This window comes from Passer montanus, unplaced genomic scaffold, assembly GCF_014805655.1.
Source record: "Passer montanus isolate IOZ18808 unplaced genomic scaffold, ASM1480565v1 scaffold9, whole genome shotgun sequence".
In the NCBI taxonomy this organism is placed as follows: domain Eukaryota; kingdom Metazoa; phylum Chordata; class Aves; order Passeriformes; family Passeridae; genus Passer; species Passer montanus.
Genome location: NW_024374367.1, coordinates 11532355 through 11555438, shown reverse-complemented (window position 1 = coordinate 11555438; position 23084 = coordinate 11532355). Strand labels below are relative to the sequence as shown.

Sequence of the window (23084 nt, the reverse complement as noted above, 5' to 3'; positions counted from 1 at the left end):
TAGGACAGCCCAGATTAATGGAAGAACAACTGATGAGTGGAGTCAATAGCTCTGTAGAAGGTAAAAAGTGTCAGGAAGCCTGTGAGCTGGCTCTAGCCAGAGGAGTAGAGAGGGGATTAGGGAATCTCTCTGGAAGGGGTTTCTCCTCAGCTGTTAAAAACTCACCATAACTCCGAGTGTGCAAACTCAGGGCAGCCTGGGGGCCTGCTGCAGCCTTGGATGTTCCTTCTGCTTTTCTAAGAGAACTCAGCAGTCCCTTTTTCTCCTCCTGACTGTTTCAGGCATCACAACAGGATCCGCAGCGTTGAGGGCAGTCAGCTGCAGCCCTACGTTGCCCTGGAAACGTTGGACCTGAGTTTCAATGACATCACGGAAATCCGAAACGGCTGCTTTCCACAGGGACTGCACATAAAGGAGCTGTGAGTTCTTCTTGTTGGGAACTGCTCTTGTTGAGTTACCACAGCAGAGAAAGGGGCCTCAAACCTTTAGAGAAAGAAGTCATGAACGTAAGATGTATGGGATTATTTGTCAGGATTTTTAAGTGCAAAGGAGAGTCAGAAGGCAGTACGTTGTCACTATTGTCAGGTTATTTTTTGAATGGTCTCTGATGTAGCTATGAAGAATGCAGATTATTATTAATTGTGTTTTAAAGAAAAGGAATCTATCAGGTGTCCGACATCCTTCATGTGTAGGTGTCTTTACAACTGCAAACCCATGTGCTTCTAGAGGAGTGGAGAGAGAATAACTATTTAATCATTAAAGTGACTTTCTAAATATTGAGAACAGAAATGTCTGATTATTTGAAGAAAAAGAGATCAAGCAGAGTAATACACTCCCACAGGATGTTTGCCTATTCAGAGAAACACAAAATAATCTGTATTTTAGGTACCTTTGAAGAGGTGCAGGCAAGTAGTCTGCCTGCATTAAAATTCACACCCAAGTTTGTGTTCCTGGATGTAAGAGGGTATAAGAGAGTGGTGTTATGACTGATGTCCTGCAGAAACAGCCCCCTGTGTCTCAGACTAGGATCCAAATAAAAAAGACCTCTGGGACAGATACTGAGAGGAAAATGAATAGCATCATCCTGCACTGGAACAGTCTCCAGTTTCTGGCTTCCACTCCTGATTGCCTTGTTCAAGTGGGAAGATGTCAGGGAGCTCTTTGGAAGTGCCCAGCAATTCTCCACATTCATCACAGGCTCTGGGAAAAGGCCCTTTGTGCAGCCAGAAATTCAGCTGGTTTGAAGCCATCTCTGTAGTTCCACCAGCTTGTCTGGAGACCAACTAAATGCTGATAAAAGGTAATTTCTGACAGAAGCATTCATTTCTCTGCTGTGATTTATTGCAGCTACCTGGGGAGCAACAGAATCAGCACCCTGGAGCCTGGTGCCTTTGACAGCCTGTCCCGGTCCCTGCTGACACTCCGCCTGAGCAAAAACAGGATCACTCAGCTTCCTGTCAAGGCCTTCAGGCTGCCCAGGCTGATCCAGCTGTGAGTACAAATGCCCACTTTAACTGAGCTCAGCCTCACTTGATGGAGATAAAACAATCCTGGGGGTATGCACAGCAAATGTCACCTGTCCTCACCCACTGTGTGTGAAATGTAGAGTCCACTGTGCAGGAGTCCTCTGCCAGCTCCTACAAGATACACTGGGAGAGGGTTTTGTCTTCTGACTCTTGGCTTTTCAGGTCATTATTTGGATCCTGTGGGGAGGGAGGAATGCTGCAGCAGACACCAGCATCTTTTGCACTTGACAAAGTGAGACAAATTCATTCCCTTGCAAGCTGCTGGTGTCTGTGGTGCAAGAGAGGTTTGCAAGATGTTTCTATTGACTGACACAGAGCTCAGCTGCCATGTTAGTGTTTCAGGGCCACACAGGTATCTTTATGTGGCAATAAAAAAATCAATGAAGGAAGGTTGTTAAACTGTGAGGTGATATTTGGGCAGAGACAATTGCAGCTCAGATGAGTTAACATACACACAGTTGTTGTTCTGCTTACATGGGGACCCACAGACATCTGCAGCTATAAACATGCTTTGTGTGTCAAAAAAGTGCCACTAATGGTTGAGCTTTTCCCTTCTACTGATGTTGGAGAAATGGGCCCAGCCTAAGGCTCATTGCAATCTTTCCATCAAATTTGATAGACAAAAGGTCCACCTCTGTCTGTTAACATGAAGTTCACAAATGCTGTTGGAACTCAAACCTCTTGACAGAGAGAGAAATCCTCAAGCCAGGGTGTGCCCAAGGAGTGTGTGCACATTTATGTCTGCATACATGCAGGATTTACAGCCAGTTTGGGATGGGATAGGGGGACACAATAGGAAAAGTCTGTTGCCTCTCAGTTGGAAGTTGCTGTCCATTGAGTGAGGGCTTCTAATTCACTGTGTTTGACTGCATCATGTGCAGAACTGTAATGAAAACAACTCAGTCTGTTTGGGAACATGGTTTGCACTGAGAGATGGAGTAATTGGTGCTCTTAGTGACTGCCTCAGAGCTGGTTGTTTAACTCTGCTGATAAACATGAATGAATTGCAAGTTACCCAGATTGGTGTGTTGTAGAATTTGTGTACAGTTCTTTTTCTGGCAAAGCCTATTTCACTAATAGCCCAGGAAGTGCAGTACCACAAGGGACTTTAGGCCTACAAAATCTTTATTGCTTACTTGACTTTAATTATTCTCAACTTGAGTACAAGTTCAACATTGTTTTTTTAGGCAGTTGAAAAGTAAGCTTAAAGTCTCTATGGCTTCTTCATCTTCTCCAAAACAAGTTTGGATGTCGTAACCTCCACCATTTTCCTCAACACAAACACTGAATAGGGAACTCTCCTCAGCTTAATCTTGTATGTGTGGGAAAGTATCAGTTTTAAAAGCTTTAGCTTCAGATTTTAGTGCATTGTGTTGAAGTTCTCCAGTGACTTAACAGAACTGGGTTTTCACCTGGAATGTCTGGGTCAAGTAGTCCATAAGACTGATATAGGTTGGTAAAGTGTGCTGTGATGATGTTCACATTGCTATTCACAAAAAAAGATATTGCCAAAATTTAGGGGTCCTTCCTCACCCAGAGAAACTCAAAAGAAATTTAATGAACCAGGCTGGAAACTATTGTATACACAAATACCAAGACTATATTGTTATTGGAAACACTTCTTTCACTCTTTATTAGTTTCTGATAGTAGAAAAAAAGAAAGGGACATTTTTTAGGGGGACTGAAAGCTTTTCTTTCAGAGTTGGCCATAAAGTTTCCTCTTGGGCCCACACTTTTGGGGCACCTGCATGTTTCAGAGCACATTTTTACTGGGCAATTAAAAGTCCTATAAAAACAATGGATTGTAAAGGAAATAATGCCAATGCTTCGGTTCAAATGGTGTCTGTGCTTGAGGGAGGATGAAGAGTGGAAATTGATGAGAAGGATCAATGGTTGAAAAGAAATGCAGAGAGAGGAGGGATGAAGAGGAATTGCTGCACTCTGTAATTTCTCTGTAGTGAAAGCCTGTCCTGGGGTGAGTTTGTTTAAGAGCTCACACCCAGCTGCCTTCCCTGGGTAGCTCTGGGATTGAAAGTTTCCGGTGCTCTTCTGCTGTCTCCTGGGAACCACTGACACAGGAGCTGTTGGCATGGCTGTCCCCATTGTGTGCTGCACAGATGACTTGGTGAGAAAGGGCTGGGGTTTAATAAACTTGTCTGGCCTTGGTGGTTTCAGGGAGCTGAACCGGAATCGCATCCGCCTGATTGAGGGCCTGACGTTCCAGGGGCTGGACAGCCTGGAAGTCCTGAAACTGCAGCGCAACAACATCAGCAAACTGACTGATGGGGCTTTCTGGGGTCTGGCCAAAATGCAAGTTCTGTAAGTTGGAGAAATGGGCTCTTTTTCCTTTTCACCTGCTGTCACATCCTTCTCTGTACCCGTGGGCACCTGTGCCGCTTCTTGTTCTTCTTTCTTTGTCCTGCATGCCCAGAGCTGCTGCAGCAGCTTCTCTTTAGCTGGCCCACAGTTTACAAAAGCTCACTCCTTCAGCAGGTGGTCAGTAAAAACAACACTGTTTTTTAAGCTGTGGCACTACTCCTTTGAAAGTTTGACAGTTTGATTACTCAGCACTTATCTCAATTAGTCTTTAAATATCTGGCTTCTGCAGATTTGTTTTGGCTGATAGATGGAAACTCTGTGTTGCAGACAGTATCATTCCACCTCATGGGATGCCTAGAAACCAAGCTGTCCATTCTTGGTGATGTTTTCTTTCCATACCAGAGTCATTGCAGAGAAATACCTGAAGCTTCCAACACCCTTGGCTTCCGGGTGTGTTTGTGAGGTCCCAGGTGATGAAGGCAGCATTTTTCTGGGTGCTGCTGTCATACAACTGAGACTCTGCAAATGCAAACTTGAATGGGCTGCTTTAAGCCCACTTTACTTGCAGTGGAGCTTCTCTCTGCAGTTGCATCTCCTTCTGGGCATTTCCTTTGTGTTGTCCTTGAATTTCTGTCTTTGACAAGAAATTCTCACACATGCATGTGTCCACATGGGTATGTAGAGAGGATGCAGGAATGGCTAAAATCCCAGCTCTTTTTGGAAATTCTTTCAGCAGTTGACCAGTGCTGCTTATCTGTCAGTTCCTTCTGATTTTTCTCCACAGCCACCTGGAGTACAACAGCCTGACAGAAGTGAACAGTGGCTCTCTCTATGGCCTTTCCTCTCTGCACCAGCTTCACCTCAGCAACAACTCCATATCCCGCATCAACCCCGATGGCTGGAGCTTCTGCCAGAAGCTGCATGAGCTGTAAGTTGGTTTCTGTGGTGTTGTGTAATGTTGGCAGGTGAGAGGGGAGTAAGGAATTTTCTCAGGGCTTACAGCTCCCACTGTATCAACCTGTAGAAATGCAGGAACTGCAGGCTCCCAAGTGATGCCCTGGTTATTTATGATGTTATGACCTTCAGAGCACCTGTGGTGCCCTGTTAAAACATATTTGTACCAGAAACAAAGGCTAGAACCCACTAAAAGTGCACAGTGCCAAAAGACCTGCAGAGTTTGGGAGCTGTGGCTTGCCAATGTTTTTAGCTAGTGAGTTACAAGACTTGTAACTTGCCATATAATAACTGTACAGCCTGAAGGAAGCTTTGCTTTATCCTCTGTATTTACAAAGAACAACCATGTTTTCAACCAGCAGAGATTTGGCCCTTTCAAGGCAGTTCTCCTTGTTTCTCCTGTTTACACTTTATCCTTCCTGTGGGGTTCAGTTGTTGAAAAGTAAATGAAGGGGCTTTGCTCTCCTGAGGTGGTGGGAATGCAGCCTGACAAATGAAGGAGAGCCTTGCTGCTGAGGGCAGCCCCACAAGAGTGTCTTTTGGTGCTGTGGCACTGCTTAATGCCTTTTTGAAGAGACACAGAGGGATGCTTGCAGTATTTAGAGAAGGTGCTGCCATCCCCTCTGTGGGACTGTGCAAAGCTTTGCTTTTTGCTTTGGTGAGCTGTACACATGGTCAGTGGAACTGGAATTCATTCTGCTTGCTGCAGGAAGTGTTAAACATTGTTAGGGAGTCTCCTGCCCACCAAAAAGCAGTATGGTAGAGCAACTTCCTGCTGCCAGAGTCCTCACTCTGCTCCCACACTGGTGGTTGGTGTCTGCCCACCCAGCTGTGAGTCCTGAAACCTTTGGGCTGTGGATTCAGAGATGGGTAGACATGACACATGTAATTTCTTTATGTTTAGAATTAACATGCTAACCCTGTGGTCTTCTGTTGAACCCAAATTATTTGTTCAGATGTTGATTATTTTTTGGGGGCACAAGGAAGTACTTTATTTTTTGTTTTAATTAAAAACACACATGATTGTTTAATTACCTATTTTTTTAAATTGCTGCAGAACTGCCCATGCCTTGCACAGTTCTGTGTACAGCTGCCGTTCCTTCATGTGGAGATCCTCACATGATATTTTGCTAGATTAAGGCAGTGTTAATGGAGACATCTTCAAGGCAGCAGATCAGAACTGGAACTGTGCTCTGCCTTTGGTCTGTTAAAATCTGAAGCACCATAAAAAAGGAACCTGCCTTGCCAAGGCACTCACAGCTGAATCCTTGGAACAGCCAAATGCAGATCACTGCACAGCTCTGGGAGCTTTCTGCTCTCAGGACCAAACATCTGGTGCCTGTGCTGACTTTTATCTCAGCCTGGGTTGGATGGGATGGGTTAGGCCCACCTGCACCTCACAGGGCTAATGGCAAAACTCTTCTAGGGAGAGCTAAGCTTGTCTTCTCTACATGACTGTCTTGCAAACCCTCAAGGTTTAGATTGGAGGTTGCTTGTCCTGCTGAGTCCTTTTTCTGAAGTATGGATTAGAATCTCATCCAACAAGCAGCTCTAACAGTGAGGCCTGTCCTGTGTTAGAAGCAGTGATTGCAGAAACTGGGGTGCAGGATGGGGTAGGTTTAGAGAATGCCTGGTGGTGGGAGCCACTGGAGTGTGCCTGACCTGACAGGCAGAACTGTGCTGCAGTTTGAGGCCAGTGCCTGAGATGGGAAAGGCGATTGTGTGGGTGTTAGCACAGCCCTGGAAAGGGCTACAAGCTCTTCCAGGTGTTGCCTTTGGGGTAAGGCTGCTGCAGGGAGCCATCAGGTCTCCAAAGTGAAACTCCCACAGCCAGAGAGTACCTGTAGGAGAGGTGTATGCTGAAATGCAAGGGTGAGGAAAGGAAGACGTGGGTACATCTAGACTGACTCGTGCACTTTTTTAGTTGTGTATGTTCAATTCCTGATGGAAAGATCTTTGCTCACCTCCACTGTTGCTAAATCTACTGGGTTTCAGTTACCAGAAAACACTGTGGTTGTACAGAGAATGAGTTTCAAAGTCTTCTAAGGAGGGAGTTGATCATCTAAAGGAGGAGTTATCTCTCATTCAGTTTCTGGGACAAAACGTGAACCCAAGGCTCTGGGCTGATGTAAAAGCTGACAAGGAAAGAAAGCTCTTGCCTTGTTCTGAGCATGAGAAAGGGCTGATTGTATTCACCAGTCAGGTGCTAGAGCATCAGCATCATGGAAAAAACCACAGTAGGAGCAGAGGATTTCATCAGAGGTAAATGGTGACTTGGCTGCTGGGGCTTTCCTTTCCCTTTTTACCTGTAGCTTGGTCAAGGGGAATGAGGTGTGTTAGATGTGCCTGGTCCAGAACAGGCTGGCAGCAGCAGCTCCAGTTGCACAACAGGGTTCTGGTTAACCCCTTTCTGCACCAATTTTGGCATGGTGCTCAAAATCTCCTACCTCTGGCCAGGCTGGAAGGGCTGTGTAGACAAACACTGCCATTTATTCATGCCAGTGATTTATCCCCAGGTCAGGGAAGCAGCAGAGATCTTCTGGCTTCTCTCAACCAGATAACCCACACTGCTGAGCTGAGGGGGGAAACCTGATTTTGCAAATTGGCCTGTGCTGTGGCAGGAAGCAGAGCCCTGGCATGCTGAAGAGGCCCCTGCCAGGTGCAGTAGCCCCTGAAACCTTCCATGTGTGACACCACTGAGAGTCCCCACATCCTGCTGCTGTCTGTCCATCTTGGGGTGACAAACAAACAGAGGGAACATGCCTTCACCAGTTGTGGCAGGAACTCTTATGTGTGGAATCAAAAGGAACTATTTATTTTCTCAGCCAGGTTTAGGATTACTTTTGAACTTTTTTTTTTTTTAAAGCCAAATTCTTTAATAGCAGGTGAGGACATAATTTTGACCAGATGCCAGTTCTTCATAACTAACACTATAGCTTCTTTAGGAATGAAAGTATGTTGTCCCATACCTTCAAACTCATTAATCTTTGCTGAATTTTTTCCAGAGCTTGCCCTCTGCCCACTCACACAGCTAAAAGATAGACAGCCCCTTTGCCAAGTAAATGACACTCTCAGTGCTTTGGAGTATGTGTCTGTTTGGACTTAGGTTTTGGCTTTGCAGTGAATTTCATGCAAGCCCTAGACACATTTTTAAGCAGACTCATTAACAGGCAGTACTAGAAGAGGAATTTGGAGGTTTGGAACTCAGTGAATTTTTTTTTCTTGTCTGTACAGTGAAGAATTTCAGTGCTTGTTCAAAGCTGTTTCACTTTTTCAAAAGCTGAGCAGCCCAAACCCTCAGATCTTTTGAAGTGAGTTGCACTCCCAGGTCACTAAGAAGGAGGTTTTGAAAATCTGGTGCCTGCTGCTACTCTGAGAGTTCTCTCATTTGAGAATCCAGGCTGTCCTTCCACAGCAGGGCTCTATTCTGGCTAGGAGGTGGCTGCACAGTGTGTGAGGTGGCTGCAGTAGCTTCCCAAGGCTTGCCCTCAGTGTCACATCTCCAAAACCTCATCTGCACCTTGCTGGGAGAGAAAAGCAGCTGCCTTCCTGCCAGCTTCCAACTGCAACAGGAGCAGTGCTTAATAAAAAATCTCCCAGACCAGAGATAATGCAGGCAAGGGGAAGAGACAGATGGAAAACTAGGAAAAAAAACAACCCTCCAGCAGTCCCTTGTAAGTGGAGAGGATTTAAGGCAAACTGTGCTCCTTGACAAAGGGGAGTGGGAGGAAGGAAAGGTGGCTGGTTTACAACAGGCACCTCCTTTCTGTGGGTGAAAGGAAGCATTCAATTGCCTTGTGGTGAAATGCTTTTGGCTCTGGACTGGGGTGGAGCTGAGGCACCCACACCCAGAGCCTGGGGCTGGCTGTGCACAAGTGCAGAATGATAAGGCACCTCCTGAGCACAGCAGTGTGCACCCTGCCAAGAGCCTGTGTGAGCTCCAGAATCCATCAGTGTGACATCACTCTGCACCTCGCAGGGCGTGGGGAGCAGGGCCTGCTGTTCCCTGTGAGCTCAGAGGGAGTGGGGATTGAGCACATCCACCTGAGCCTTGCCTGTGGGGACACAGGGCTGGTGCTGCCAGACCCTCGCCCAGCTGCTTGGGAGCAGGAGGAGCTCTCCCTGCTGGAGCTGACAGTGTGTGTGTGTGCTGGGCTGGTGCTCTCAGCCACTCCTGGGGCAGCCTTTCTCTGTAGCCTGTACAGAAAATTGTCCCATAGCTGGGAGCCAGCTGCCTGCTGCTCCCTGGTGTCACCCAGGCTTCTCCATGGGTGTTTTGGGGCAATACTCCAATCAATCTTATTTCCTCATCACCTCATGTCATGTTGGCTGTGGGAGGCAGGCACTGCTTGGCACAGAGGAGTTTGGAAAATGCCAGATGGATTGACCAGAGCTGTTTGTTGCATTTTTCCCCTCAGGATACTCTCCTACAACAACCTGACCAGGCTGGACGAGGGAAGCCTGGCAGACCTTGGGGGACTGCACGTGCTAAGGCTGAGCCACAATTCCATCAACCACATTGCAGAAGGGGCTTTCAGGGGACTCAAAAACCTCCGTGTCCTGTAAGTTGCTCTCAGCTTTTGTCAGACCACCCATGTTCCCCCCACTGTTTGTGGTTCTGCTTTGAAGGTGCTTTGGGTGCCCATGTCTGGCAGTTTCAGGTTCCTGAGGCCACCTCAGCTGACCAAAAATCCCTGAGGTCTCATTCCTGCATCTAATAGCAGCATTTCTCTTGCTATCATGTGGACTTTAATTGAAATTCTTAGAAAAGCTTAGTTTCTTTTGGGTCATTCTGCACTCAGAAGGAGGAAGGAATGATTCCTTCCAATGACAGCTCTGGAAAATTGAGTATCCTCTTAAATATGCTATTGAACTTGCTTAAATATGCTGTGTTCATTTTTACTTAACTGAATATAAAGTAGAAAATTATGATCAAATATAAAATTATGATTAAATATAAAATTATTATCATATGATGGTGTTAAGGAAAAAAAACAATTGGAAAACAAAGAATTTAGAGGTTGAATATAAAGTAGAAAATTATGATCAAATATAAAATTATGATTAAATATTAAATTATTATCATAAGATGGTGTTAAGAAAAAAAAAAAACAGTTGGAAAACAAAGAATTTAGAGGTTAGGCTTGGCATCTGACTGTACCAGAAGTGTAACAATGCATGAAACTTCACCCAGCCTTCAGTCCAGTCACAGAAATAAGAAGCTTTTGCAGGTACCATGCAAATAAGCAGAAGTCTTTAATGTAGTTTGGCCCAGAAAACATTCTGTGCTCTGATTTTCATGGGAAACCCTGAAAAAACAAAAAGTTGCCAAGAGCAAAATTTTGTGTGCCCTAGTACTGAATTGCAGAAATTATCCATCCAGTCCTGGCTGTGTCCATTTACACAGACTTTTATTTTAAAGCCACTGACACAATATAATACCTGGAAATGTGATACTGGAAGTGATCTTGCCTAGTCCAAATACCAGCCTGTAAGGTTTTAGGAGCAGTAGAGCCCATTAGACAGATGAGTGTGACCTCCTGTGGGATGTAGTTGTGTTGTATTTGTGGGACCCCTGACGAGGGAAGGAAGGAATGATGAATTTGACTCTCTGTTCTTAAAAGGCTAATTTATTATTTTATGATCTATATTCTATTAAAGAATACTCTACTAAACTATACTAAAGAATAGAGAAAGGATACAGACAGAAGGTTAGAAAGATACTAATGAAAACTTGTGACTCCTCAGAGTCTGACACAGCTTGGCTGTAATTGGCCATTGAGTCAAAACAATTCACAGCAGAAACCAATGAAACAACCACCTGTTGGTAAATAATGTGTAAACACATTCTAAAGCCAATCAGGAGAAGCCAATCAGATAATTATTGTTTTCCTTTTTCTCTGAGGCTTCTCAGCTTTCCAGGAGAAGAATCCTGGGCAAAGAGATTTTTCAGAAAATATGACTGTGACACAGTTATAGCACTGTACCATTACACACTGAGAGCTGAGACTGAAGTACATCTGGGCTTGTCTTATGAACCTCAGAAGATGGGGATCCAGTTCCATTCCTGCAGCTGTGTTGCCTCTGTGTCCCTACTGGAACCTGCAGGGCTGCTGGCTGCTCTCCTCCTCTGGGAGCTGCAGGCTCAGCACCTTCATCTGGCACACCACAGAGTTCTCACAGTCCTTGTGACAGCACCAGGCACGTTCCCAGGCTGCTTGGGTTCAGCAAACTGGTTTAATTCTTCCTTCAAAAGAAAAAAACACACTTTGATACTTTTATTCCTCTTCAGAAGCCCATTGTGGCCTGAGTCATTAAAAGGAAATGGGAACAGAAAAATCTCCCCTCTTTACAGTACTTTTTGCATCTTACTCTTTTCTTTACTGAAGTTCATAGTGAAGGAAGTGACTGGAAAGTGAGTTTGGGTTTTGTTTGCTTTTTTTAAACTTGAGCCAAAGCCTTTCAGCCAGTGGGCATTGAGAAAGGGACCTCTCTGAGGCAGCTGTCAAGACCGGAACTAAAGGTTTCCAAAGAAAAATGGAAGGGAAGGGAAGCTGGTCCTTCTCTTTGCTCTGCAGTGAATGTGGAGCCTCTTTTATGTCCAGGGCAGAGGGGGGGAGGTGGAGAGGGGAGTGTGTGAGCGAGCTCTAATTTAATAAAGAGAAAGGCCTATTGGGTCCTGCACCTGGTGAAAAAGAGCTGAGCATGCTTTAATTATGGGCTATTGTTGGGGAGCCTTTGGTGGGTGTGAAACTGCTGAAATGTGGAGCTATTCAAATAGAGGTCAGGCCCGGAGACCTCTGAGCACAATGATTAACAAGGCTGCGAGCATTCAAGCTCAGCCAGCCAGAAAGAATAGGAAATTGGCAACAGGGGCTGGGAGAGGAGTTGGGATACAAAGAGAGCTGGGCCAAAATGCCCCACTCTTTTTTTCTCCCTCTCTCTATTTTCACTCATTTGTTAAAAAGGTTTTTTTATTCCTCCTTTCTAACACTAAACCTTTGAGTTGCCACTGGATGAACAAGCCAATACCATTTTCTTTCCCTTTTTCAAGAAAACACAATGTGTGGCAGTCAATTAATAAAAGTGTGTGTCAGAGCTCCTACAGGCTGTTCCCACTTGTCTGTCTCTGCCATGGGAAAGGGTTTGCTGCTCCAAAGACCAGTAGCCCGTGGTGAAACTGAAGAGGAGAAATGTCTGAGAAGGGATTTTCCCTTAAAAAACAAACAGAACAGGGGACATTGGCTTGGCAAGCCTAGGGAAAATGTAGAAACTCCAGGAGGATGGATTTGCTCCTGTCCCACTAGGATGGTGCTGGAAATGCCAGCACATCAAAGCATTCTGCTGGACTCATCCCTTGGCCCCCACAGCATTATGTGTGCCCACTCCCCACGGGGATGTTGAGGTTTTATCCATGCCTTTGGCACAGAGCAGCCCCCAGGTCACCCTGACATCCAGATTCAGGTCTCAGACTTAAGCCAGCTGAGAAACAGGAGTTGTGGCTTTTGGCAATCTCCCTTCACATCTTTAGTTCACCCTAAAGCAGAGAAAGGAGCAAAGACTGAGCCAGCTGAGGGAAAGCATTCCCATATTGAAACTGGGGCTTTCTTTTAAATTTGTTTTCCCTTCTGTGAGTTACTGTGTATTTGTGCTGCCCAGAAGCCACACTGTGTTGCCTGTCTGGAGTGTTGCAAAATGCAGGGAGACTTGGTTTTTCTTTATTTGGTCTTAATATTTTTTTATCTGGAAATGTTCTGATAATCATCTTCAAAAGGTGTGAAAGGAGTACCTGAGGGCTCAGGGGTTATCTGGATGCTGAAGTTTGCTTTGGTGCTGTGTTTTGCCAGGTTTTAAATCAGAGTGATGTAACAAAACCAACAAAGCCTATTTAGTTTTTCTTTCTTTTTACTTAACATTGGAAATGATGAATTTCTGTCTGTGTTGCTGGGTATTCATTGCTAGCTGGATTTAAAAGCTGGGAGGGAAGGATTTTTAAACAGTCTGTTTAAACAGCTTTTGTGGATCTCTGTGTTTGTTCTGTGTGCTTGTTTTTCTTCAGACCTCTTTGACTCTTGTAATTGATGGTCAATTTGAAAGCCAAAAGAAGCTAACTCTGAAAAAGGAATTCTCTTGGTTTTTTTCAAATGGTTATACCGAGTTAGGCTGGTGTAGTGATGCTGGCACTTTCCTTTGTTGAGTTTTCAAGTTCATTGGCAGAAAAAATGCAGCTTTGTAGAAAATACACCAAATCATCTTCCTAAGATTGAGCTATAGACAAATACACATATACACTGGAATACCCAAAGTGATCTTATTTCATGGTAGTAGCATTTAAGGACAGCTGTTTCTTTCAGTTTAATTTTGGCGCTTTATTTTCATTTTCCTCCTGTTTGGATGTGCAGAACTAGAAAGGGACAGAAACGTACTTGGTAAAAAGTTGCTCTCTCAGAGGGTTTCAGCTAGGAACAGGCCAGAGCTCTGGAATGCACCATATGTGAGGGCAGGAGAAGTGATTGGTGCTGCTTTGCTGCAGGACTCTGCATTTTCTGGTAGCTGTCAGGAGAAAATGGGCAGCTCTCATGTGGCACTCTCCAACCTCCCCCAAATGTTTGTAACAGTGACTTGGGACTAAGGTGCTGATTCTGAGCTCTCTCTTGTCCTCTCCCCAGGGAACTGGACCACAACGACATCTCAGGCACAATAGAAGATACCAATGGAGCCTTTACAGGCCTGGAAAACCTGAGCAAGCTGTGAGTATCCCTGGGCTTGAATTCTGTAAGCCAGTTTTGTTGTGTGCCTGTGTGGGCTTGGGTCTGTCCCTTTTTATGCAGCCTCTCTCACCTTGGAACAAGACAAAAATCAACAGAAAATCTGAGCTGTAGTAGTTTTGCAGGCTCACTGCAGGAGTGCAAATGTGGTTTTCAAGCACTGATGTTTTTAAGCAGGTATGGGGCAATTATTTCCTTTCTAAATGGTGAACAGACGCTGCCACATACTGCAGTTCAGACACAGACAGAAACTTTAGCTGTTTTCATGTATAAAATTCAACCATTCCTCACTTCTGAAAGCAAACAAGTGACCAAAAACGACCCCTTGCAATCTCCAGTGAGGCACTGATTGATGCAGCAAATAACAATAAACAGAAGAGAAAAATCGCCCCACTTCCTGTTCCAGCAGAGGATTGAAACAGGACTCGTTTCTGTGGGATACTCTTTCTGAGAGTGATCTTTTGGGCTCAGTTCCATGTGCAGTGACAATAAAAGGCACCATGGGGCACAGGCTCTTGAAGAGATAAAAAGAATCCCAAGGCAAGCATGCGCCTTGCAAATGTTTATGGCTGGCTTGGCCTTCGCCAGGGTTTCACATTGCTCTGTGCAATCCCCATTCCATTTGAAACGGGTGCTATAAATCAGCCCTGTCAGAGGAGCCTCTGATGGCTTGTGACAAATCAAGAGTCTCTAATCATTACCTCTTGCCTTTGTTGAAGTTCTCAGTGCCCCCCGTGCAGCTGTCTGTGCTGCTGGGATGGCACAGCCAGAGGTGCAGTAAAAGCACCTCGATGGAGAGCAGATGGCTGCAATGAATCCTGGCAGGAGGAGGGATATTGTCACACTCTCATCAGGGACTCCTCAGGGAGCAGGATGAGCCATGGCAGGGATTGTGGGGATGCAGTGCTTAGAGGAGACAAACTGAAATCACAGACAGAGATGGCATTTGGTTGTTGCTGAGGGGAGTCACTGGGTCCACACAGAGGGGACCAAGTTGCAGCTGCCAGTAAAGTGGGGCAGAAGGCAGAGGAGGATTTAAGGACAGGGGGAGCCAGGCAGGGAAGCAGAAGCAGTGTGGGGGTGAGAGGAAAGTCAGTAAGAATTGCTGTGCATGCAGAGTCAGGGAATCTTCCCATGACTGCCAGAAAAAAAAGCAGAGGAGCAGATGTGGTGGGTAGAAGAGTCCTTGGCTGCCTGAGTGAAGTGTTTGGTTTGTCTGAAGAAACCAGTGAGACCATGTGAGCAGCTGGAAGGATGAGGGGAGCAGAGACTGTCCAGTGGGATTTGCAGGCTGTGAGGATTATGGGTGTGTAGTGCTGCTTTTACAGGGGACAGAAGGTGGTGGAAAGGAGCAGACAGAGCTGTCCTGGTGGTGCCAACAGGGCCACAGGCATGGCAGCAAAACCAGTGGTCCCAAATGGTCAGGATATGTTAAAAATGCTGGGCACAGATAACAGGAGAGTGGGGAAAAATCCAGAGGAGACAGCATGGAAGGAAAGAGTTCAGCAGAAGGATTGACTTGGGAAGCAGGAGCAGTGAGCCCTGATGAGCTGTGGGGGTCAGGCAGAGGCCAGGAGGAACAGCAAGGAGCAGAAGGAGGAAGGAGGGGAGCAGGGGCAGCCCATGTGCTGGGAGCTCTGGACAGAGCAGCTATTGCTCTCCCCTGTGAAATGCTGTGGCCTGATGTGGTGTTTGTCACCCAGCACAGGGAACACCTCCAAAAGGTGCCTGGCTTGGGCTGCCAGTAGCCAAGGATGCACTAAGGGCTTGTGCAAGCCTGAGGGAGTTTGGTTTATGTCTTTCTTTCCTTTGTTGACTGATGCCTGTCATTGCACGTGGACTCAGGCCAGCTGAGGCTGGCTGAGGGATGTGTGCAGGGAAGGTTTGTGCAGGGATTGCAGCACATTTCTTAGCCTGGAAGAGCATGTGGATCAGGTTGGTTTGGGGCAGAGAGGAGTGGTTTGATTGCTTAACAGAGTGAGCTGCTGTGGGACAGACAACTTGCTGATATTTTTCACTGTCAGCCAGAATGTAAGGCTAAAAAACACTCAGAACATGAAATTATTTCATTTTTGTTTCTTTTGAGGCATTTTGAGAATACTTGTGAGTGGTCACTTCTAAAGGGATCTCCTCAGAACTGTCTTAGCTTATCAGCACATGAATCCCAAACTTGTGATTTCTAAGGCTGAAGTGAGTATCAGGATTTTTTTGTAAATAAAAGATCAGCCCTTTCAGCAAACATTTCACTGTGTGATTTAGGGCCTGTGTTTAAACCGTCAGCCTCTTTAAATGCATTAGCATACAAAAAATAAATGGGCACTTCAGAGGAGACCTTCCAATGAATTAATAATCACCTCAGCTCTGTGGAGATTGCCTTAAAAGCCATTCCCCTTTGATCTGGCACAGATTAGCCTCTGAAAGGATTTAGCACAGAGAGGGTTGTTCGCTGACATGAAGGTGTTAAACAGAGATGGAGAGGCCAGTCACTTTAGCCTTCTCTGAATTATATATGAAGCTCTCCAGGATGGAGAGCACAGGCCTAAATTAAAATGTTGCTTGAAGAAAGAGGGAGTTGAGAAGCACTGAAGCACAAACAGCACCGGTGGAATCACTGTGGAACAAGGAGGTTCCTAATTATTCAAGCTGCTAAATGTAACCAGCTTTTTGATGGCTCACTCAGCGAGATCTTCCTGCAGGTGCAAAACTGGCTGGAGGAGAAAACACTGCAGTGAATTGTGTGCTAGGCATGTAATTACCCTGGTGCAGTCTCCAGGAGAGCTTGTGCTTGGCTCTGCCCCTGGAGGAGGTTCAGGCCAGCAGTGGGATGGCTAATTGTGGCTGTGTTCTGCTGCCTTCACATTCCAGCCCTCACAGCCCTTTGATGGGGGCCTCTGGCTTCAAACTCTCAGATTTCTAGAGGCACTTAATTGAAATTAGTTGCAAGGAGTAATGAGTTTGCTGAGGCCTGACTTGTTAAGTGTGTTAGGTATTTCTCATGTCCAGGCATTGAGCTGTGTGCACCTGCACAAGTGCTGTGGCTGTGTATTCCCTTCCCCAGGTGCACTCCTTATCTCTGCACAGATAACTGAACAGATATCAGCAGTATCTCCAGTTTTAAAAGACCAAAATCTACTGAACAGTAGTAGAAATCTGCAGCTATAAAACCCAAGCTCAGCATAATTTTTTCAGCAGCAGTTGCCCATCTAACTTCCATTAGAATCATAAAGGTTGGGAAAGGTATTTAGGATCATCAGGTCCAGCCATTAACCTAGCACCATCACCATGTTCATCGTTAAACCATGTCCTGAAGTGCCACATCCACATGTTTTTGAACAATTCTAAGGATGGTGACTTTGTCACTTCCCTGGGCAGTCTGTTCAATGCTTACAACCTTTTCTCTGAAAAAAATTTTCCTAAAATCTAATCTAAACCTCTCCTGGCACAGCTTGAGGTCATTTCCTTTAGTCCTTATTTTGTCCTTACCTTGTCCTTATAACACATTTATTAGGAATATGGCTGCAGAAATCATTGTGTATGGATGCATCAATTTGACCAGAGTTTACATATAATAAATTATTTACTGTATTAATCATTCTAATGGATTTTTCAAAGCCTTCATTAATGCAACATCCCTTTTACCAAATGCTGGCACACATGATTGCACACATCCTTTGGTGCTGAGGGTATTTGAGACTGGGCTTTCCTGCAGCCAGTGTATAACCAAATTATCCTGCCATTTGAAAAGTGCTTTGTGGAAAGCCTTGACAAGTTCTTGGAAATGTATTTGCTCATGGAATGGCTGCACATGCTCCATCCTGTACTCCTTTCCCTGGCCAGTAAGCAAGCAGTGGGGCCATCATAGTTTTGAGTCTTTTTGGGGTGCAGATAGGGCCTTCACACCCTATACTGAAAGACAGCTCTTGAATGAAAACTCAAAATCAAATGCAGCACCAGATGTGCCCTTTTTTCACCTGAGGTGTCCTGAACACCACGTGGTGATAACAGATGCACCTGGAGGATAAACCTTAGAGGGAGCCTGGGGAAGAAAGCAGTTCCTAATTAATGACACTGGTTGATGTTTTATTAAAACAGGTGAGGGAACTATCCATTTGGCACAAACCGTGCCTCTGGCCATCAGCACTGGTCAATATTTATGGAGAACTGTTGCTCTGGAGATGACAGCTGGGCTGGGATCTCTCCAGCTGGCTGTTTTCTGCTGATAGCCCCCTCGTGCCACTGCTGATTCAGAGGAATGCTCTGGTCACAGATGCAAGCAAACCCACTCCTCAGCTCTGCACATTACCTGGTCTGCCTTTTGCTCCTTGCAATTATCCCTTGGCTGTGATCTGTTGCATGGTGTTGCTTTGCTGTTGCATTTACAGGAAGGAATGAGCAGTGCCTCCAGTCAGCTGCTGGGTGAATGTGCAGCCCTGGGGCAGCCCTCAGCCCTGTGTGCTGATAGCTGCTCAGGCCAAGCACCAGGGAAGAAATCACCACTCTCCTTCCTGTCTGGGAAGAAGTCAGAAATGAAAAGTTTGTGGGGAGTAATCAATGTCTTGTTAAACTGTCACTGCACTTAATCCTGTCCACAGCCAGCCTGTGAAGAACAGAGGGGACCTTCTGTTACTCAGCAAGCTGGTTCCCAAGCATAGGAGCAAGCCTGCCTTTTTACATGATATGGCACATTCCCTTTTGCGCTGTCATCACTATTAAATTCAAATACAGATAAAAGGATTTCATTTCAGGAGCAGGAAAGCGAGTGTACTTCAGCCCTCTTAATCTCTGTGCAGTTCAGATTTCCTGGGACTTACACTGAGTGTGTGTATCAGATAAAGCCACACTAATTGTGTTCCTTTTTTTTTTTTTTTTTGCTCCCCTCTCCCCATTTTCTTTCTGTTTATCTGGCACTGGATGTTTGGAAACTGCAGAACTCTGTTTGGAAACAAGATCAAGTCGGTGGCCAAGAAAGCGTTCTCAGGGTTGGAGGCTCTGGAGCACCTGTGAGTAACCCACCATGCCTCAGAGTTTGGGAAGGGGGGTCTGCCAAAAGTAGCTGCTTGAGAAATCTGCTAGCAATTTAATAGTGTCTTTGTAAACTGAGAAGCCAGTCCATTTGTGGGGGCCACCTGCTTCCTTCTCATTATAAGTCCGCCTCAACTTTGGCCTTTTTTTGTGCCAGGAACAAAGTTATAGAACATATGGGAAATTTGCATGCTCTTAATTTTTGAGAGTATCACCTTGACTTGCACATTACTGCTCTGCAGGCTGTTAGCCATGAAAAGAGGCTGGTGCAGGCATAGCACTCTCCTCCTTTGCCCCAGCTCCCTCCTAAACCCGGGCTCTGGCAGTGACACGTCTTACAGATGACTGGGTTTGATGCATCCCCACTGAACATCCCCATTCAGCACAACCCCCTTAGAGCCATTTGCAAGAAGTGAATTTTGGCTGCCTCTGTATTTTTTTTCTGTGTCCCAAGGCTGATGACTCCAGCAGTGATTCATGAATAACCTCCTTTCTTGGATTAAGACAAGTTAAAGTATATGTGACTGTGCTCTACATGTTTTATTGGCTGTTGATTGTACGAAATGTTATGGCCATCAAGAGCACACTGAAAGGTTTGGGCTGCCTGACTGGGAGTACATTCCCAAATAAAGGTGCCCTTAATTCTCTACTGAAATTGTCCTCTTTAGGCAGTGCTCATCTGCCCTACAGGTCACTTAGTAAACTCCAGCCCTAAATCTGGCACTGTGCTTTTTCAGAGAACAATTTTTCAAATTAGCAATAGTTGTAAAGGAAGCCTTTAACCCCTTCCTTTGGAGATACTGGGATTTTTTAAAAACAGTATCCTCTCCAAGTCACTTTCAAGTAATTCCTCAGATGCTGCTTAGTGCAAGTATTTGCTTTCTTTTATGTTTGCTGAAGGTCTAGCCTGGGGTACCACATTCCTGACTATCTTTGGTTATCGAGGGGGCTGAGGAATTTCTGAGCTATGGATGATGGAGGTAGCTCAGACTGAGAAAATGCAGTGAGAAGATGGGGTAGGGAATGACTTAGTGATTCAGTTAAGTGTAATTTTTGTTGGCTGGCTATTGTTCAGCAATACTTTATTAATACAAAGGTGTTTTGAGGAACATTTCTATGTGCACTTACAGCACATAGAAATGTTCCTCAAACAAGGAGCTACCAAATGTCTATTGTTCAGCAATACTTTATTAATACAAAGGTGTTTTGAGGAACATCTCTCTGCTCTGTAAGTGCTGAAGGCCTTAACAAGGAGCTACCAAATCACCTTTTACTCGAGTTACTGCTTAAATCAGAGTGGAGAGGTTCTGTCCCAGCCATGGCATCTCTTTGGCTGACACTGCCTGTGGTTGTGCCTGCAGGAACCTCGGGGCCAACGCCATCCGCTCCATCCAAGCCGACGCCTTTGCCAGGATGAGGAGCCTGCGGCAGCTGTGAGTGATTGTCCTGCTCACACCCCCTGGGGCAGGAGGGCTCCTCCTGGCCCTGCACCTGAGCAGCAGCAGCACATTACCCACATTGCCACTCATTCATGTCCTCCACCCCTGCATCCTCCTCTGTGGGGTTTTTACACACGAGGAGCTGTCGTTGCATGCAATAGTGAGTGAAATGAGATCATGGGGAACAGGTTTTTCCAGCAGGTTTGTGCCTGTGCAGTCATTCATCTCCATTCAGGAAGTGCAGCCCTGCTCCTGTTAGGCAGCTCTCCTGCTCACAGCACCATGGATTTCATTCCCAGTGGCCCATCTGCTCCCTTGCTGCTCCTGTGTTTAGGGTTCACACACAGGACTGATACTGCAGTGATAAGCACCATTTGAACTTGTCATTCAGCCTTCTGGTGTAAAAATACAGATGTGTTATCAGAGCTGCTGCTTGTACTCCAGGCTGGGGCTCTGTGCTGTTATCAGACACTGTTTCCAGTCTTGCCTGGTTTCCTTTTCTCTTCTTCCCCATGAATATTTAATCCACTGTCAGTGTGTTGCTATGCCCCAGAGTAGTGCAGTGTCTGTGGAACACGAAATCATTTATTTGGTATTTGGGCAGGTGCAGGTTCTTGCTCCTGACATTGGAAATGGGAATCAGATGGTCACTGCTGGTAGTGACACTTGATACCAGTGACAGGCAGTGAAGAAGATAAACACTGTGTGTCTGTTGTGTGATTAAAAACTTTATCTTCTGCACTGGCACTTGAAACTAAATTGAGATGAAAGACTGATCCTATTAGGAAGAGATAGTGAGATCCTAGATATTGTGTGTAGGAATGTTTATAAAATGGAGAAGTTCATCTAGAGGACATTTACAGGCAGAATGCATTGTGCTGAAGGATCTCCTGACCTGTCCCAAGTAGCCAGGAGGGTTTTATGCCATCATATGTGTTAGAGGCTACACATCTTTCTAGAACAGGAAAGTGGACAGCTTTGAAAAGTCCTATATCCCTATATATAAAAATCCCTATATTCCCTCCCTCTCCAGTCAATTTCTTTCTTTTCCCCTTCTCTGCTCATTTTGAACTTCAGGATTTCCTGAGGTATTGGGTAGAAAATTAGCAAGAGATTCACATCTTACAGTGCAGTGCTGGAGTTGGGATTCTGCTGTGCTCTTGATACCCTGCTCTTGCATAGCTTGTAGGATTGCAGAACAGGAGCTCTCTCTGGGGCACTTTCCCAGTCTCTGAGGCATCCTTACATTCAATTCCAAGGATCAGACTGAGTTTTGCAAACCAGACCAAAGTATGGATGCCCTGTTTGTGTAAATCTACAGTTTTTCACAGGCCTTAGAGCTCTGCTGAGCCATAATTTGGCCCAGAATATTGAAAAGAGCCCACATTAATCCCAAAGCTCCCCTTTTCTTTGCTCCTTGTCCACACCTCTTTTCCTAACAGAAGGTGCTAAGCTAGTGTTGGATCAGAGAATTGCAGAATCCTGCAATGGTGGGTTTGGAACTCAGGATGCTGAGAAATGTTTATGTGTTTTGTTTTCCAGACTAGTTACTGTTTCTGTGGGGTTTACACAAATATATTTGGTCATTTCTCCTCTACTGCTTCTTTTAATCAGTAAACACAGCTCCAGGGTCACCTTATGGCAGGCAGGGTCTCTCTGCTTACTGCTCTGCCATGGAGGGAGCTCGAGGCCTTTCAGTGGGCGCTGGGTGTCCTCTCTCTCTCTCTCTCTCTGGTCAGCAGCTAAATGCTGAATTTGGTCCCCACCAAAGGCTCAAACCACAGGGGCAGAGCAGGAGCTCATTGATGTGTCTTGTCTGTTCCTGGGGATCACTCTGGGAGCTGGTTAATAATTACCAGGAGCTGCAGAGTGTCACTGCAGTACAGGAGGGGGCTTCTCTGTGTGGAGATGAAATGCTGTCTAAATGTGTCACGCCTGTAACATCTTTAGTGCCTCAGGACATCCCTGCAGTCCTTTTTCTTCCTTCCACCCATGCTGGGGGGGCAGGAGGAATGTGTTCAACATGAAAGGGCTGAGAGTTTCCCAGCCTTCCCTCCGTGCAGGACTCACAGCAGGCTGGTGTTGGTTTTGTTTCCCTGCAGCCACATTAACAGTGACAGCTTCCTCTGTGACTGCCAGCTGAAGTGGCTGCCCCAGTGGTTGGTGGAGAAGGAGCTGCAGTCCTTTGTGGTGGCCACCTGTGCCCATCCTGAGTCACTGAAAAGCAAGAGCATTTTTGCCATCCAGCCAGAGAGTTTTGTGTGTGGTAAGTCTTGCCTGCGTGTTTTGAGGTTGTGTGAAGGGTAGGAGTCACTTGGGAAACATTTTCTTTGAGTACCAGCATGTTATTATGAGAGGGTTTCTGTTTTGTTTTGTTATTCAGTGGGATCAAAGGAAGCCCAAGCCTGCATTTAAAAAATTTGTCATTGGCTACAATTTATTTCCCACTAAAACCACACAGTGCATTGCTTGCATCCAGAGTATTCCTTACAGGGCTCCCTGAGTATTAAATCAAAAGGGACTAAGGCCTGTTCCACTTCCAGATGGGGCTGCACAGACACTTCCCCAGTGCTCTCAGTTTGATAGTATCAAGACTGCAGCTGTAATTTTTTTCCTTCTGCAGTGTTCTGAGTTTTTCTGTGGATTTGTGTTCCTCACCCATCCTTTCTCCCTCTTGGAGACAGCCCCAGTGCTCTCAGTTTGATAGTATCAAGACTGCAGCTGTAATTTTTTTTTACTTCTGCAGTGTTCTGAGTTTTTCTGTAGATTTGTGTTCCTCACCCATCCTTTCTCCATCTTGGAGACAACAAAGAGTTAAAAATAAAACCCAGAGGAGAATCCCTCCATCAAAGCTGCTTCTTTGGGGCCAGTAAGGCCCACCCAAATACTGCAGTTGACTCTGTACCTGAGCTACGGTTTCAAAGCAGCTTTACTTAATACCAGCACACATAAACATCTACTGCCTTTCTCACAATGAAAAAGAAATTTAAATCATCAGAAGAGGCCAAATCAGTGCTGCTCAGGCATCCAGGTTTTGGGGAAAAGAAAGGTCTGGT

General features: G+C 45.6%; 1 protein-coding gene across 1 annotated transcript in view; it reads left to right on the top strand.

Moving 5' to 3' along the window:
- LRIG1 (leucine rich repeats and immunoglobulin like domains 1) overlaps positions 1–23084 on the top strand; it is a 91564-nt gene that overhangs the window by 57169 nt on the left and 11311 nt on the right. Inside the window, exons 4-12 of the mRNA XM_039734230.1 lie at positions 282–419; positions 1348–1491; positions 3702–3845; positions 4630–4773; positions 9218–9361; positions 13469–13549; positions 18496–18567; positions 19951–20022; positions 22131–22294. Of these exons, the coding sequence (XP_039590164.1) occupies positions 282–419; positions 1348–1491; positions 3702–3845; positions 4630–4773; positions 9218–9361; positions 13469–13549; positions 18496–18567; positions 19951–20022; positions 22131–22294 (1103 nt within the window). The remainder of the gene's footprint in view (positions 1–281; positions 420–1347; positions 1492–3701; positions 3846–4629; positions 4774–9217; positions 9362–13468; positions 13550–18495; positions 18568–19950; positions 20023–22130; positions 22295–23084) is intronic.